An 18999-nucleotide genomic window follows, 5' to 3' on the forward strand; every position below is an offset into this window, starting at 1 on the left:
ATGGCATTTTGGAGACCTTTTGAAACGGAACAAAACAAAATGTACCACCAATATAATAAAATTGTTTGAGGATATAGATAATTAAAATATGTTGTTGGCCAAATGAACATATAGGTAATAGAAATTTTCTACAGATTATATACAAATTATTATAATTTTTTACCTTTAGCAAAATTTTTTTTTAGGGACGCCTATGAAACTCATTAAATTTTATTACCAGACGTTTTTTTTGCATGTACAACTGACTTCGAAAGGACTATACCAATACTGTCATTACTAAATTTCTAATTATTATAAACTATACCGGGTGTTTCAGGAGGAATAGTCAATACTTCGATATGTAATAGTATCGTTCATTTTAAATAAAAAAGTTAATAATGCATATGTGTTCAAATCTCAATGGTTATTAAGATACAGCAATTTTAACGTCAATTGCGTCGTGTGCAAAGCAGATAAATTATCGAGTACGCTCCTACCAAATAATTAACATTTAGCATTGATGTATGCGAGAAATTTATTTGAAATGCCACACATTTACAATAAATTGATTGGGCACTTTGTATTACCCGAATGTTTAACAGCGGCAAGTTATTTACAGTTTTTGCGGAATGAACTTCCAATATTGTTAAATCACCAGTATGATTTTCCAACATGATGGTGCTCATTACAGTCGTCAGGTGGCGACAAACTTTTGGAGACCAGTCCCATCAATTGGCCAGCTAGGTCTTCAGACCTCACTCCATTAGATTATGGACTATGGAAATGGATGAAAAGTGATGTATATAAAAAAAATGTAGGTAAATACGCGTGATGAGTTGATCGAAATATTGGACAAAATTCTCGCCACTCGCCAATTTTCATCGTCTCGTCGTGATTTTTTTGAATAATCTCGTGGTAATCTGAATTTTCATATTCCGGTGAGGTTTTTTCGAAAAACCCTTTCTTTTTTTTTAATGCTTAGGGAGCGCCCCAACCTCAATGTCGAAGAAAAAATTTTTAAATACTCGATGATCAGTTGTAGAAAAAAATGTTTAAAAAGTATCTGCTATTAATAAAATTGATTATTATGACACTTGATGATATATTTTGAGGTTAGGTTTTTGAAGAAAAAACATCAAGTTTCATAATAATCAATTTTATTAATAGCAGATACTTTTTAAACACTTTTTTCTACAACTGAATATCGAGTATTTAAAAAATTTTTTTCGACATTGAGGTTGGGGCGCTCCCTAAGCATAAAAAAACGGGTTTTTCGAAAAAACCTCACCGGAATATGAAAATTCAGATTACGACGAGATTATTAAATAAAAAAAAACCACGAGACGATGAAAATTGGCGAGTGGCGAGAATTTTGTCCAATATTTCCCACTGTGCGACGCCCGGAAAAACTGCACAGCACAATACGCAATATTTTCATTAGAACGCGAAGTGTGCGGAGTTTGGCGATAGAACTTTTGAACCATACCTTTAATCTCTAACAATCAAAACGCTATTTTGTAATCAAATATTGGTTATTAAAATTAATAAAATAATATTCGTTTGTGCTTTGTTTCCACTGGCTATATTACAGTAACCATTGAGATTAGCGTTCCGATTTTTTTCAATATTGAAAAGTTTTGCTTAATTTACCAAAAAATGTACCAAAGTAGTTTCGCCCATGTACAATTTTTACAAGAAATTATTTATATAATAATTTTACATAAGAAATTATATTTGTCGTTCCAAAATACACCCACAAAAGATATAGAATTCGAAATGTATTAAAAAATGTAGCCTAAAATATCACTCATACTTATACCTAGTTCCATAAAAAATACAAAATGATGGTTAAATTAAAGCCTGTGTATAAAGTTAAGTAATTTTATTACGAAGGTCTGGTATTACTCCTTTGAAGCTTTTTTTTACCTTGTTCTAAAAGACGGTCAATCCCCAGAGTTACAAGACACCCGACAAATGAGTTAAAAAGAGGATAAACATATAATTAAATAAAAAAAATTCGTTTCTGTGAAATTAAATTTTGAGGCAGGTAAGTAAATAAGATCCAACAAGTGACATTGAAGTTAATCCGTTTTAACACCTGTTACCATCCCTTTGTCTTTGACAGAATGTTATTAATATAACAAATATTACAGCAGAACTGTGTGAGATTTTATTTAACATACTTACCGACATCTCTGACGAAGGATGGTCAATGAAAATCATTTCCGATTCTTCTCCATCCAGTAATACGGATACTGTTCTTTCTCCAAACTCGTCATCTAAAAGTGTATTTAAACGTTTAAAAAACAGGATAAGAAAATATAAAACAAAACGCACATAATAATTATTGACTGAACTTTGATTATTCAATTTCCTAGAGAAATGATGAATAGACTCTTTTAGTGTAACGTCACATATCTTGGCAACCCGTAACAAATTGTCATGGTTGTGTACTATTTACATAGATACTATAAAAATTACCAACTTCAAATTAATTTATTTTTACAAGGATTTAGGGGATTTAAGAACAACCAACACGTGCTTCGTAAAATAAATACAGTAATGTGCTTAAAACGTACAAAAAAACGATATAAAAGGATATTCCTAAATTTAAATAAAGTAAAAATTTAACATTAGCCGTGTTATTCCTAATGTTCATGCTCGGAAAGAATAGTCTCACACACAGGTGAGATATTGTTGATATGTCATCGCTGTCATCATTAGCGTATTTTCTCTTGTTTTGTTTAATCTTGGAATTTTTTAGTTCTACTAATTATTTATATTGTTGTTCTTGACGTTGTATCTTTAATGCGAATGCTCAGTAACATTGATATAATTTGAATTTATTAATGACTATAAATATTGTTCTAAAATCTAAATATATAAATTCTATAATTGTATTAGTTTGTCATTTGGCGTTTGAACTTCTTAAATATTTCTAATGTTGCCAGAATATCGCAATATTTAAGGCAGTGGTCGGCAACTGGCGGACCGCGGTCCAGGTCCGGACCGTGGCAGGTAAAATACTGGAAGTATAAATTACTTAAATAGAATATTTCAAAAATATTTTTTTACGTTTGAGTGCCACCCTTATCATTTTTTTTAGTACTTTACAATTGTGTGACTGATATGAGTTCTTAATGGTTAGTAAGCAGATTAAATTTGTGTCCTAATTAAAATAAAAAATTAGTAAGAAATATGATTTTTTTTTAAACCTCGTTGAAAATTTTCAAAAGTTTCTGGACCCCACCTAAAATTACTTGCTGACTCCTGATTTAAGGTCATGACAAAGAAGTCATTTTTTTGACACTTATGTCCAAAATACATAAGGTCGAAAATCGATCTAGTGAAAATATTGAGAAATTATTCTTGACAATGTGCACTATCGGTTACCTATTATTTGACGTATGTGACGTCACTACTAAAAAGGTCCATTGCCACAACTGATAGAATGTCAAATCATGGTCAAATCTGTATTTTCTCGTTCTAAATATTAAACTGACTAACGCAAACATAACATTTGGTTATTTTGCGTGTCTTACTTTTGCTTTTGTCTTTAAAAGTTTGATTTTTGATATTCACTGTGATAGGGTGTTTTATTTTTGTTTGTGATAGAATGGCGTTTTACTATTATTTGTGTGGTTTTTATTTACTTTTATTGTTTTTTATTTTCATCGAAATAAAGTTATTACAGTACACACATTATTTTTAATTTATTTTATTTTTGGAATTTCTGGAAGAGAGGAGTCTCTTATATACTTTGCGCACGGGCCCAGAGAGCCTTTGCTACCCCACTGGTGCAACGCAATGCTGCCAACATATCACTAAATATTTCCATTAGAGCGTAATTAAAAAAATTTGGTTCTTTTCTGAACAAACCTCATAAATTTATTTCCAAAAACGTCCGCTATCAGAATTACATTTAAGTTGAAATCACGTTTTATTTTATTTATTTACTATGTAATACTATGTATTTCTAGTTGAAGAATCATAGATTGACTTGTTAGTGCTGCGAGAAACAACTACTCCGAGAGCTATTTGCCCCTACCGGCATTGAATTATACTCGCAACACCTAGTGCAACAGCTAGGATCGTTTGTCATCAGTTTACCCACCAGGCATAGACCAGTTTCGGACTTATTACTCCTCATCAGTGTGTCATAGGTGCGACAACCGACAAACACTAGGTGTTGCTAGCATAATTCAATGCCGGTAGGGGCAAATAGCTCTCGGAGTAGTTGTTTCTCGCAGCACTGACAAGTCAAACATTGTGTTACGCCCTCTGTGGGTGGCAGTCGTGCAACCAAGTACCTGCAGTTAGCAGGTCGCTTCCTACTGTAGTCATTTGAATGGCACAGTTGGGAGTCCGCACGACAGATGGAGCAATTGGCTCCCGCGTACGAAGAATCATAGAATTCAACTTGGGATATTACTTCATCTTATGATATTTTCCCTCGCAGGGGATTGAAAATTCTTAATAATTTTTTCGTTCTTCCATTCATTTTTTCATCTTTTTATCTTTTTACGGAGCTGAAAATTTACCATTAAAAAATACTATTTAAAATCTTGCAATAGTTGTTGAAACCCAATAATAATAGAACTGAAAATTCATTCTTGTCTCGCTATTGAAAGATGTATTAAATATATTCAACAATTCAACAATGATTTAATACTAAAAAGTTTTTAAATTGGATTTTTTTTTAAATATGTAGGATATATTGTGTGTTAATGTGTCTTTATCAATACATTTAAGTAATATGTAAGAAATTATTATTTAAACAAAAACTACCTATTAATATTTATAATATTTTCAAAAAAGTATTTTTTTTAAATGTGACTTTTAGTTATTAATAAATCATTTTGACAATATTATCTGAAGATGGTTGCATGATCGAAACGTACGTGATAATTACAAAAAATATATTACTATTTTATTGACCGATGTCCTAGAAAAGGGAAAAAATGATATTGGTTTAACGGTCAGGAAAGTAACAAAATAATGTCGGTGCTAGTAGGGTTAGGGGGATTGAAGTTATATTGTTCTAATTTCGCCGTAAATGGCCTTACCGAGACTGGCGTCATAGGTATTCATGTACTCTGACGTCATGAATTGCGACACCAGAGCGGTCTTGCCGACGCCGGCGTCGCCGAGCATCACCACCCTGTACTTGGGCACCTCTATCTCCTCGGGGGATCCCAGCGGTGTCGAATCCACGGTGTGATAGCCCGAGCCGCAACACGAACCCTCGAAGGGGGATCGCTCACCTGAGACGTTGCTCGCCCTGAAAACAAAATCGTGTTCAGCGGGGATTTGAAAGAAGTCGCGGAGAAAAATGGGGCAAATCGTGTGGAAGAAAGGAGAGACTGGAAGGTGAGAAATGTAATTACAACGTTGTTGTACCTCTCGGCTAAAGTAATTAATTATTTTTTGAATGGACTGCTGTTTTGCTGCCTGGTGTGATTGATTTATTATCCTTCAATCCGTAGAGCGTTTCGTTAAGAATAGGACACACAGATTAAGGTCGCCGTATTTCTAGCAAAAAATGTCCGTATTTCTGGTGAACTTAGGTTTCACCTAGAGAGACTACATATACAGGGTGTCCCTGAAAAGGATGGACAACGCTTGACCACAGGTTCCTTGGATGAAAACAAGACTATTTAGCCTAACTTACCTATATACAAAAGTGCACGCCTACTGAGATATAGCCTTCTAAATATAGAATAGATAACCTAGTTTTTTTCAAATAATTTGAAAACTGTTTTTCTTAGAAATTTCAAATTTGGTACTCATATTTTTTATATAAGGGCAATGTAAATATAGAATTTGGTGAGAATACATATACAGGATGTACTCTTTCTAGTGCCGGTGCGCCACTGGCTATCCCGTAACTTTTTTGTATGTACGCCAATGACGACAGAATTAATATTTTTAAAAATAAGCACTATTTTAGAAGATTTTTTGCCTCTTACAAAATTTTGATATCATTTATGGATTTCGAGTAAAATTGGCATTTTTTACACATTAAATAATATAAAATCAGTTTAAGATAAATAGAACATTCTAGTACGAGGTGCCATATATAACAGAGAAACAAATTCATAACAATAATTAAAAGGTTATGTATCAAGCTAGCTGTGATTTAATTTTAGCTTACTTTGTTTTTTATTGCCATTTATACTTTTGCTGAACAAACTGATATGTTAGTAGTTTTGGGTTATTGTGAAGAAAATTGTTGTGCTACTGTTCGAACATATGCTGAAAGATTTCCTAATCGAAGAACCTGGAAATCGTGGATAATGTACGACCGGAATTATTCAGCTGGAGGAACAAATTTTGGAAAGGGTCGAAATAAATAAAAGTCGTTTAGCGGCAGATGTTGGCTTTCAAAAAGTTCCTCTAATAGAGTATTAAAAGACCAGTTATTACAGGTTATAGGTATTACAGGGTACAGGTAGGTATTACAGGTTATTAAAGGTCTAACAGGTGGATAGGTAGAGGAAATAATGCCCCTTTAAAATGGCCAGCTCGATCCCCGGACCTAAACCCATGTAATTATTTCATTTGGGGAGCGTTGAGGACACCAGTTTAAAATAAATTTTCAGTAAATACAGAAAACGAATATGGGAAAGAATACAACATGAAATTAATATTATGAGAGGTAATGCACAATTATTGGATAATTTCTAATTTTCGAAGAACTAATGATTGCGTTTAAGAACAAGAAAGTAACTTTGAGCATTTACTGTAATATTATTATAAGTTGATATTGTTTATTTAAAATATTAGTGTTGACTTTTATTTTATTGATTGATGATAATAATAATAATACCAAAAAGTGTAGTTATTTTTTTTTAATGTGATGTGTTTTCATTATTATTCCCTGCTTTGAGGCTGCAGTTATAAATTTTTGTCTACATTTAATGTATAAAATATGCGAATTTTACTCGAAATCCATAAACGATATCTAAATTTTGTAAGAGCAAATAAATCTTCTAAAATAGTGCTTATTTTTAAAAATATAAATTCTGTCGTCATTGGCATACACACAAAAATGTTACGGAATAGTCAGTGGCACACAGGCACTAGAAATAGAACATCCTGTATATGTATTCTCTCCAAATTCTATATTTACCTTGCCCTTATATAAAAAAATAAGTGTACCAAATTTTAAGTTTCTAAGAAAAACAGTTTTCAAATTATTTGAAAAAAATAGGTTATCTATTCTATATTTAGAAGGCTATATCTCAGTAGGCGTGCACTTTTGTATATAGGTAAGTTAGGCTAAATAGGCTTGTTTTTATCCAAGGAACCTGTGGTCAAGCGTTGTTCATCCTTTTCAGGGACACCCTGTATATGCATTGCCTTTGTATGTAGTGGTACATTGGTACAGCCCGTACAGTATTTGTTGAGATAAAATCCCAAGAAAAGAGTAAGCCAATAAAATTCTATTAACGGAACTATTGTAACAATTTACCGAGGCAAAGGGATGCCTTTGAATTTTCCGCGTTATTTTCAGGATATTAAAATATATACAAAGGTAAATATACATAAAGTAGATTTTTGGATTAAAATGTGTTTTTATTTCTTTTACAGTACAGTAGAGTATAAGATAATACAATTTTAAACAGGCAGATACAAAAAAAGAGGAATACTTAAACAAAGAAACATGTATTTAAGCAACCTACTACAGCCCCCAATCTGATAAATTTTCGAAACCTTATCTTCACATTTCTTTTATTTTTTACCTCCATTGATTTATTTTAATAAAAAATTCCACTGAAAATGCACAGGACGATACACTTATGAAGAAACACAAGCTGTTACGTCCTTCACGCCGCCAATGTCTTTCTACTTCTGGTTTCGAATGCGGTTAATTCCACGAAAGTGCCGCAGGGCTCTTCTTGGAATTATATCCCAACAAATATCGTACGGACTGTATACATAGTTTTATTTTAATAAAAGGAATCTATAGTGACTTGCTGGTATATGCATTTCAAGAACACCCTGTATATGGGGTATTTTATCCTCAAAAAGCAAGAAAAGGTTGTAGACATTAAAATATTAAGATTTAGCCAAAAATGGGTTAGTTCAAATATTGATATTGACAGAGATACGGAGTGCTAAAGTAATAAAATTAATAAAAATTTTGTATAAAAGAATCTTTATGAGTTTCAAATTTAAATACCACTTTCTAACTATCTTATTCCTGTAAAAAAATGCGTATAACTTTATTTCACCAACCACAAAGACATATTAGTTTAAAAAGTATTAGGACTTATTAAAAATTATCATACCTCGTGATTTAAAAAATTCAGTACATAGGTACCTAATTACATTTTTTATTAATATGAAGAAAATAAATATCAATCAATTTGGGCAGGTAGCTTATGGACTATAACATAATTAAGGAAATACAATCTGCCAGTTTATCTCAAGTAATTGTGGTTTTACAATTAATTTGTGTTAATATGCCTCGGAACAACTTTTTTTACATTGTCAAATGTTCTTAACGATATGCACACGTGTTCTAAATTATGGGATAGGTAGAGGAAGTGACGTGCGTTGGCCACCATATTCTTCCGATCTGAATCCTTTTGAGTTCACATCAAGTCAAGGAAGATATTATGAAGATATTATTGATCTCAAGTTGAATTGTTGCAAATAATTTATTTGTAAATGGTAATCATGCTGAAAATTAAATATTTAGGATTTAATGTGGTCCCTAGAGATGGAAATTAAGAGTTTTCCGATCAGAGAACATTGTGGTCAACATAATTTTTATCCAAATTACTATACTACTAGAAGATGTATTTATTTCATTCCTTTCGCAGCATACTTAATCAAAATTGCATAAGTTAAAAAGTAGTTTGCTATTGAAATCTTTAAATGTATATATCTCAAAAAACAGCTAAATATATGGTTTCCATAAAGTCGAATAATTTTTAGTAAAAGACTGAAAATTATTATCTATCTTTTTAAATAATTAATGCCTTAGTCTTAGGTAAATGAAAAGTTGTAGCAATTTTTTACTAGCCTCCTTTAAGGTACCTCAAAAATTAAAATATTTAAATTTGGCGCCCTTAAAAATTTTTTAATATGATAGGGGTTGATGTTGATATATTTCTGTTCCTTTTCCACAGTAATGCCATTATCGTTAAACATTTTTTAAACATACATCTATTCTAATAGCCTAAACATGTTGCTTATAGTAACAGATCAGGATGGGTGTGTGCGTCTCTTTATTATATTTTAAAGTAATTTCCTTTCCTTTATTTAAAAATATGGTTCCCTTGTTTAATATGCTATTCCAGACAGCAGATAAATTCATTCTAAACATTACCGCAGTAGTGTCTGCGTTTTACGGTAGAACATCGTTCTGTCAAAAACAGCTGCAGAGGTAGTTTAATTTATAGAACAGTTAAATCATCACCAAACGTTTTGTACATGGTTAGACGAAGTCTCCGATAATCATATTTAACTATAAATGGTTGCAATTTTTGACACGAAAAAGTAAATATTAAAATCTAGTCATCCTGTCACATAATATTTTACTACTAACCAAGATCAAATATTGCCGAGAAGTTATTTTTTCCATAACTCTATTTTGGATAAGACCGTCGTATATGACAAAATTCTCGTAACAAACGGGCATTGCCAGGACTATCTACGGATACTTGGGGGAAAGCGCGTCGTGTTGGTCGATTTTTCTCCATTTCAGCACATGTATCATTCTCGCTTTGATTTATTGAGCCTTATAATACTAGATACATCCTGGAGATGACACTGGTTTGGTAAACATGCTTTACTGAGCCCCGCTCTCTACTGGTTCTATTATAATTTTAAAGGATTTACGAGCAGTTTTTTGCACTGTGGCTCGTTTGACTAGAGTGTTGATCCAGTTCTCCAACTCGCAATAGATTTTTAACAATGTTCTGAGCTGAAAAAAAGTTTATTATTACAAATGTTTACAGTATATTGCTATGCCGCAAGTAATAAAGGTGCTATACAATGCAAATATGTTTAAAATTTGTATTCCTTCAACGTATTCGGGAAAACTGTATTTAATTTTTCAAATTTGTTGTACCTGTCGTGTGAAACACTCAGTAGATCTTTGGGACTTGTTTGCCTTTAAATAAGCAAGGTATCGAAAGACAATGAATATGATTGGTTTCGAGTCGTGTAGGCACACTAGCCAGATTTTTGCTTTAGTTACTCAACTGCGCGATTTCGGAGTCGACGTTTGATCGCGCTTTGGGGTGGCTGAACGAAATCTCGAAAACTGCCGTTCGGCTTAAATACTCTCTGGAATCAGGCTACTCATGACTGTTAACTTTCTCTCGCGGAATCTGACTATTATTCTATACAAAACAGAATTATGTATGGCATCTCGGTTTCAAATTTCGAGGCGTTCCTAATGTATTCTTTAAAAATTCTGTAACGTTACATGCCACTTGAATTCATTTGCATTATTATTATTATTAATTTCAATGTTAAATTTGACGAAAACTGGCTAGCGATTTTGTATATAAAATCTGACTATGCCATTAGATTCTGCATCATCTCAAAAATATTTATTGCTAATCATAAAATTAGCTTAATGTGTTTTATTTTGTAGAGAAAATTTAAAAGAAATTAAGGCTACAATTTTGTATGTCTTCATGGTTCATGCCTCTATTTGTAATTTTTGTTATTCGTAATAGTTCTTCTATTAAAATTAAAAATTTATGTTACTTAATTTGGAACTAAACTTTAAAAAGGGTAAATTTGTTATACACTCTATTTAGGAAAAAAATGAATGAAAAAAATCACTACTATAAGTAGGAACTAAAAACAAATTCAAATGTCACTTGACAAAAGAAATTTGTAAGCTCAATTTTCAAAAAAAAAAATAAATGCCTCATTTAGAAGAGCTTATCTATTTAAAATAAGTCCCACTGTACCATTATAATTGAATTTATTATAGGAGGCAACTGAACTCATGTCGATCTAGTGGTGATTCTCTTAAATCAATATTTCTTCATATATAAATATGTTGTTACTGTATCGCTAATGACGAAAATTGACAAATAAATATTTCTCCATATTACCTATATAGCGATGAATTTTGTTGTACATGCTCAAAGCGTTAAATTTGATTTAGTTATAGTAGATATTGTCCGGAAACGTAGTCATATATCCATTAACAGATTGCAACTGTGCTTTGTTATTTGATATTACAACTAATGCAATAGTCACACAACAAAATGTATAGGCATATCATAAAATATTCCAGAACAATGCACTGCACGGCATTTCATGTTCTAAAATGCATTTACAAAATAGAGCTGTAACAGTTTTGATAAAACAATGTCACGTAAATACATATAAGTAGATTCGTCCATTTATAAAATATATCTAAACACCTAAAATATCGCTCTGAAAACTACTCATTTAAGTAAATGACATGACAAACACTAATCAATCGGTTATTTAATCGAAATTAATAACATTTTAATGATTTTGTTTGAGTAAATGCTCAAAAATACCTACATTTCCACGAACACAGGCGCGACATCATTTTGGTAACGAAAATGTAATTTGTTCGAAATTTATTGTTGCTTGAATCTGATGAAACCCTTTATTTATTCTTTCTTCACTGCTCAGGTGTATACATTTTTTTACTGTATATCACGAGAGACAGCACCACACAAAAAGAAATCCGGTGGATTGAGGTCCGGTGTTTTCAGTTCGTCTTTTAAGTTTCACTCGAAAATTAGGCTCCTTTCGAAATACATAAGAGAGTAGTAATTTCTGCAGAAAATGAAAGACGAATCCGAAAACATCAAGATTGTTACCGTAAAGCAGTAGCGTACTATTTTATTTAGAAAAATATGCCACCGATACCCTGTATCTTCGCCACTGGAGCACTTAATTTTAAAAAGAGGCCTGGACAATGTTTAAATAAATATATGAGCCCAATCTCAAAGTATTTCACTTATCAGTTTTTAAATTATTTAAAAAAATTAAAAACATCTTTTTATGTTTAACATCCTATATCTTTTTAAGAGAGCATCCTAGATAAAAACTTTATAAGAAAGAATCCTTAAAATTACCAAAGAATACAAAGTTTTATTTTTGGTCACCGTTTGTGAATCACCCTGTATATTACATTTTTGAAGAGGTCTTTTTACGGTCTTTCCAATGAACCAATCCAATATAGTTCATCGGCCGTTACGTGAGAGCGATAGAGAAAAATGGCTATAATGAAGGCGTCTACTAGTCACCGCCTATTTCGCCCTTCCACAAATAAGATCCACTTCTTATTTGTGGAAGGATTGGATTGGAGGATAATGATAATCCATTTTAAAGTTAAAACTTGAAAATTTCCTTTGAATAGCTTCAACACTATAAGCATAATATCTATGTCATATTATGGACTGCAAAGTACACCTACATTCCAGTTTAGGTCGTATCAACGTTTTGAGGGTGTTTAAATTACAAAAATCTCTACTAGAGTTGCACATATTAACCACATATTACGTTTACTTTAACTATTCCTGTGCAGTAAATAATGATCAAGCATGTGCCGCAAAACTATTAGTCGAAACAAATCGAACGGCAATTTCCGATTCGTTCGCACCAATAGTTCTGCAGCTTTGTGCTTGTGACACGTGTATTTTGTTCGATCATTATTTACTTTGTTGAAATATGTCAAAGTATAATAGTGTTTATAATAATGTTGTGATATTTTGAATATGATCTTTAAAGAGAAGTTAGGAATTAAAGGTTGTTCCTAGATCTGTTCTAGATGTGTTTAAACTATGACCACTGATGTAAGTATGTTCAACATTATCAATTTATTAGTATGAGACAATATTGCACTTACTTATGTTCAGACGTAATTTGTTTTTATCATACTATTTTTGTAATATATTTAAGCCACTGTACACTTAGTTGTAAACAATCATCGAAGCTATAATATGTATAGAAGAGTATGTAGAGAAGATATGGAGAATGCAGGTCATTCACAATGTCGATGATGAATGAACAAAAAAGCAAAAATCCCAATTATGAAAGAACAAATCCATAATACCTACCACTAATATCAATTCACTTGAACATTAATTTTTTCGTAAACACGAATTTATTTTTCAAATACGAAGAGTAAAAATAAAGAACACGATGACTCGGTGATTTGCGTTTTAAAACCAATTTACGAATATTTAATTAATAACTGCTACCAATATCTGTCACTAGCAAACGATCCAACTGGAACGACTTAATTAATCATTAATTGTTCTACCAAGGATTTGTTCCAGAAAATGTAGATGACAGCATCGGTTCCTTGCTGATAAATTGATCATAATTTCACTGTTAGTGCCAGTCGTTTGCATTGCTTTGTTTTGTGGCTAGTGAAGGATTAATTCGGGTTTATAGAATTACACTAATTAATGAAATTAGACGTAGTAAAAAATAGGGGTTCTGCGGAGTTAGTCAGGGTAACTGAATTAGATTATAATAAATTACTATTCACTTAATTTCAAAGACGTGTTGATCTTTGTACCCTATGAGAATCCTTCCAATAATGAAATTATATATAAAACGTTGTTTATATAGGGTGTGACCGATTATATTGCAGGTAATTTACGCTGCATATTGAAAAGAAAAACGTTATTGCCTTAGAAGATCAGTAAGCACAATCACAATCATTGACACTATTATACATATTTAGTCCTCTGAATGCAGGATAGACCTAATCCAGTTTACAGTCAAAATTATCAAATGATAACGTGATTATACAGATGTCCATAATTGCAGTTGAAATGAGGGGGAAACATTTTTATGTTTCATTTTTTTCTAGATTCAAGCAGAAATTTGTCGTTTTGGAGAATGAATCTGGTTGGTGAAAAAATAATCTGTAACCTAATTTTATTTGTGAAAAATTAAGTAGGTCTTGACTCGAATAAACCAATTATTCTCTGTGTGGATAAAATGCCTTTTTTGTAAATAAAGAAGTTTCATTAAGTCACCTAGATAAATTTTTCAGAGTTAAAATATATTCCCATACACCAAATTTATTAGCAATTGGTTTGCCTCAATTTTTCAATATCTCGATTCTGTGTGCCTTTTTGTGTAAGAAATCGGAAAAAATTATCAGAAATTATTTGGATTTAAAATGTTATTAATTTGCCAAATTTGTTGGCAATCGTTTTACAAATCAGTGATTTACCAAAACAAAAGTTATCTACGTAGGTCGCTAATTAAATTTGGTATAACATTTTTTGATATTATTTTAATTTATATTTATTTGTTTCCCGCTATTAGTTGATGATGGTTCTGATTGATTATGCCGTTCGATAGAGGGCAAAAAGTGGACATGAGAATGTGTTCTTTTTTCGGATTTCCAAAATTTCGGTTTTTTTCAAATATTTCGAAAACTAATCATGTTAGCCTTGATTTTTTAGAGGCATAATGTTGGTCCCCTGATTACGCAACTTTGCCCCCATTTAAGCTAGTTTGTATCTCTTACCGTATTCGAGATCCTTGTAGTGAGAAGCGAATTTGTAACAGCCTGTATAATTGATATGGACTTGTTTTTACTGTTGCGAAAAAAAAATATTCTACACCCAAAAATGTCTACATGTTGTGTTCATGTATCCAATTTGTACATTGTTATTTTGCCCTAAACGATTGAAGATCGAAAATTATGGAATGCGTTTAAATATTTTACGCAAATCCTTTGAAAAATATTTTTCAAAATAATGGTAAACGATATACAACTTTAAGTGTTCTTTTATAACTGCGAAACCACGTAAACAAGTAAAAAATAGTAACTGTGAAGTGGTCTTTAATTTGAGAACGTCCTCAAAAGGCTCTGTAATTAACATCAGCTTCCTTTTCTGTAAAAGCTTGGCTTCTAACGAGCCTGAATGTCTTTTGAAGAAGTGCAATCACCGTGTGTACAGGGTTTGTAATGTACCACTTTCATTTGTCCCTAGAAAATTACAGTCGTTGATCTTACTATTGAATCATCTTACAGATGATTAAATCAGTGACGTCCAAAAAATATATTTATGAGTTATGTAACTCATGAAATCTTATATATGTGTATTTCCTTCAATAAACAGTTTTAATTATTTCGCCTGAGTTTTCTTTTGACGCATATTATTACCATAAACTAAATAACTGAATTTTGTGGGATTGTGTATTGTGTATCTAGTAGAAAAAGCATTGTAATAGAATCTCATAATGCAGGTTTTCCTACAACACACACTACTACAGTATTCCTAAAAATCGAAAGATAATGTTGTACTTTGTATAATTTTGAAAAATGATCATAAATAACCTGCCTCGAAATAGGCAGTCTTTGAAGGAATTCCAAATTTTGTATTTTGTTAAACTCGACGCGCATAAATTTAATTTTCTGCTGTTTTTTTATTGATTGAAGCTGTGAGCGTGTTTGTTAAGTCCATATCATAATTTTAGGTACGTGTTTCTTGAATAATTTTGGGTTGAAATCTGTTAACGAACCAGGAGCCTAACGCTACCACTCATGCTTTTAATTAGTTCAGACATTGGTTCTGTGTGATTTTCTGACTTCAGGAAACACGCTTTTAAAACTATGACATGAGCTTGATATACAGGGTGTTAAAAAAAAGAGTGTAAAATATTTCAGAAGGTATGAACCAAAATAAGCAGAAAAATCTTAATAAACATGGGTCCGCAAAGTAACGGTTGCGGAGATATGGACCACTATTCGTTTTTCAAACATTTTATTTTATTAGGAATAAACCGACAAAGGAAGCTTTTAACAAACAAAAAACAAAGTTACAGAAGATGTTCAAAGTACCCTCCATCCATTTCCAAGCAGGCACGACATCTTCGTCTCAACGATATTCGAACTCTTTCGAAAACACCCTCCTTGGTTTGGATTTCTTGACACTTGATTAATCCGTAGCTGCAGCTCTTCCAGGCTATTTACAGGAATACCAAACACTAATGTCTTCAAATATCCCCAAACAAAGAAATCTAGAGGGTTCAGATCAGGCGATCTTGGAGGCCATAAAACAGGTCCAGCCCTTCCTACCCATCTATGTGGAAAAGTTTGGTGTAAATGCTCTCTAACGGCCATGGAAAAATGACCTGGAGCACCATCATGCTGGAACCACATTTGTTGCCTCTGATTCAAAGTAATGTCTTCCAAAAACTCATACAGTGTGTTCTGCAGAAAGTTGAGGTAAGCAGCGCCTGTTAATCGGTTTGGTAAAACAACAGGACCTAGAAACCTGTCACCTACAATACCCATCCAAATGTTTAATGAAAAACTAAACATCAACCAACTATTATAAGAAAATACACAACGTTTTTGCAAAATAAAAAAAGGGGCTAAAAAACATAAAACATTCTATATCTCCGCAACCGTTACTTTGCGGACCCATGTTTAAACACCCTGTATAGGTACCGATTAAAAGCGTATATTTTGTATCTATAAAAAACCTGCAAAAATAATAAGTGGAGATGGATTATTCATTCCAGCAACTTCTTCAGAACTGTTAAAAGCAGTGAAACGGCCATGTTAGAATTATTATTTTCAAAAAAATCAAGACAAAAATATAAATATGCATACAAACGTACTATGAACTATCGCGAGAACAAGAAGATCTTTCTGAGAAATATTATATATATGATATACTTTTTTAGAGATTTGATCCCAATGAAATGAATTAAGCATCTAATATCTTATAATGTAATAATATGGCAACTAGCTATGTTACATAGCAGTCATTCATTTATATTTAATTAAATAGTTACCTGCCATCCGCAAGAAATCATTTTACCCAAGCACCAAACTAGTCCCTAGGACAATATTTGATGATTAACAATATCCCAACTTGCCAATGTTGACTTTCAAATTAAATACATATGCAACAATGTATAAACTTGCAGGGTAAACTACTGTAATCCTTGTTAAAATTTTATGAAAACTTGGGTTTGGTTTATAGAAACTGGGGTGTATTTGGAGCTTATGTACAGTGTGCTTCCGGGTATCACACTTTGAACTTAATAATTTATTAAACAAATGTGGTGGAGTTTTCATGATCAATACTTTGAGTAGTAGGCAAGGGGGATTCTGAAATTGTTATGTAGCTGAATTAGTCTTTGGTAGAAGTTACATAAACTTACTTAGCCCCCTTCCAAAAATAAACACGGTGCAACAAAAATCAGGAATACTGAATGAAGAGTAAACATGAAACGCGATTTTCAGATGTTTTTTTAAGCTATGAAGACATCTTGGCCATTTCTTTAACAGCAACCCCTCTTTGAATAAGTTTTAACAATTTTGATTATTATTATCAATTTTTAGTTTTGCAATTTTGATTATTGAAAATACTTGCATTCCGCTTACCATTAAAAATCCTGTCCAAGTTTTTAAACAACAAAAGGGTGTGCTGAAATTCACGCAAGAAGTAATTTTGATAGAAAACAAACGTTTTTAGTTAGAAATTGTAAATTTGTTACTGATGCATAAAGTATTGTGCAAAACCATACTTATCGTATCAACTTCGACGTCACCTGTTACATGGGTGTTGTACAATAATGAAAACGTAACATTGACAGTTGGTAGAAGGAAGCACAAAAACAAACGCTTAGGTGGGGTATTCTGGAAGGAAGCCTAAACAGTTGAAGTTAGAACAATGTGGAGATGAGTAGTAAGACGATCGGTGCACGGTGAAAATATATAAGTAGTGAAAAATTAAAAGTGTTTAACCGGTATTAGTTAGCAGGTACTCTCTAAGTACTTTGTTGTTAATTGTTCTATGTAATCTTATGATTGTGATGGTTATAGATGTTCAATGATAATAATTCTGTGTTATGTTTAGCTTCCATTGCTTTATGCTCAAGGGCATATATTTTTCTAAGGTAAAATTGTTACAATTATTATCAAAGATTGCTCATTATTTATTACATGTTAAAATATATATATTGTCGTGACTGCTCGGATATTGCAATAACAACTCCTTTGTTTCACATTTAACTTGTTTTGTCATGATTACGTTGTTCCTTGATTTCTTGTGCTCACTTTATGTCAAGACGCATATAAGGGCCTTGTTGAATTCACTAACAATTTCGCCCGTGAGGAACGAATCTGAAAAAAAGGAATAATTAAATAACAAAAAAGAATTGCTAAAAGAGATCTTCCGAAATCTCAACTCATAGCTGGATTGCCTCCCGTATGGGACTCCAGTACCTTCCGGACCTGCCGGCTAACTAACCCCAAACCTCTTCAGTTTTACTTGGAAGTGTGTATGTCTAATTTGAGTCAGGTCTTATTTATCATTAGCAAAGGATCTTAATTTATGCCTTTTGTTAGCGGTTGTTTTGTATTTATATTTGGGTAGTTAGAGCAACTGCCATGCTCTTTCCCCATGGGAGCTCTAGGTGAGCCTGGCACTCTCATTTTATGTTAAATGGTTGTTAATGTTTTTGTTGTTCTTTCTATTTGTCACATGTTTAATTTGAAGACTGTTGTACTTAAATAATAAAGTTAGGTGTATTTACTCTGCTTTTGTTTTATAAAATTAAAACATTCTTCCCCTCTTTAAAGTTAGTAGCCAGCGGCTAGGTAGATGTATACAACGTAGGTATTCCTTATGACGATCACATATTTTTGGCAACTACGTTTATCTGTTTTTTCTCGATCGAACCCGGGGTTGTTATACTACAGTATACATTATACAGGGTGTTTCTAAACTATGGTGCCAAATGAATGTGACAGATAGAAAATGTCATTTTGAGCAAAAAGTTTCATGTAAACATAGGTCCGAAAATGCATAATAAAAATGTTACAGGGTCATAAAGGTACAGTTTGAGAAACAATTTTTCGCAATAACTTCTACAAAAGTTAGGCAATTTAAATGAATCTTGGTGCAGTTTCTTAGACACTAAAATGCAACAATTTCGTGCAAAAACAATTTATTCCCATCGCCCAGGAGCGGAGAGCCGGGGTAGCACATAGGATTTTATTATGAAAAAAAAATT

At 32.2% G+C, this 18999-nt stretch overlaps 1 protein-coding gene across 1 annotated transcript in view; it reads right to left on the minus strand.

Annotated features, from left to right (window-relative positions):
* The window catches only part of LOC108906206 (ras-related protein Rap-2a-like), a 51783-nt gene that overhangs the window by 15439 nt on the left and 17345 nt on the right, over positions 1-18999 (minus strand). Inside the window, exons 2-3 of the mRNA XM_023454036.1 lie at positions 5046-5260; positions 2167-2258 (exon numbers count right to left, since the gene is read on the minus strand). Coding sequence (XP_023309804.1) covers positions 2167-2258; positions 5046-5260 — 307 coding nt within the window. The remainder of the gene's footprint in view (positions 1-2166; positions 2259-5045; positions 5261-18999) is intronic.

Source organism: Anoplophora glabripennis, unplaced genomic scaffold (assembly GCF_000390285.2).
Source record: "Anoplophora glabripennis isolate ALB-LARVAE unplaced genomic scaffold, Agla_2.0 scaffold203, whole genome shotgun sequence".
NCBI lineage: Eukaryota > Metazoa > Arthropoda > Insecta > Coleoptera > Cerambycidae > Anoplophora > Anoplophora glabripennis.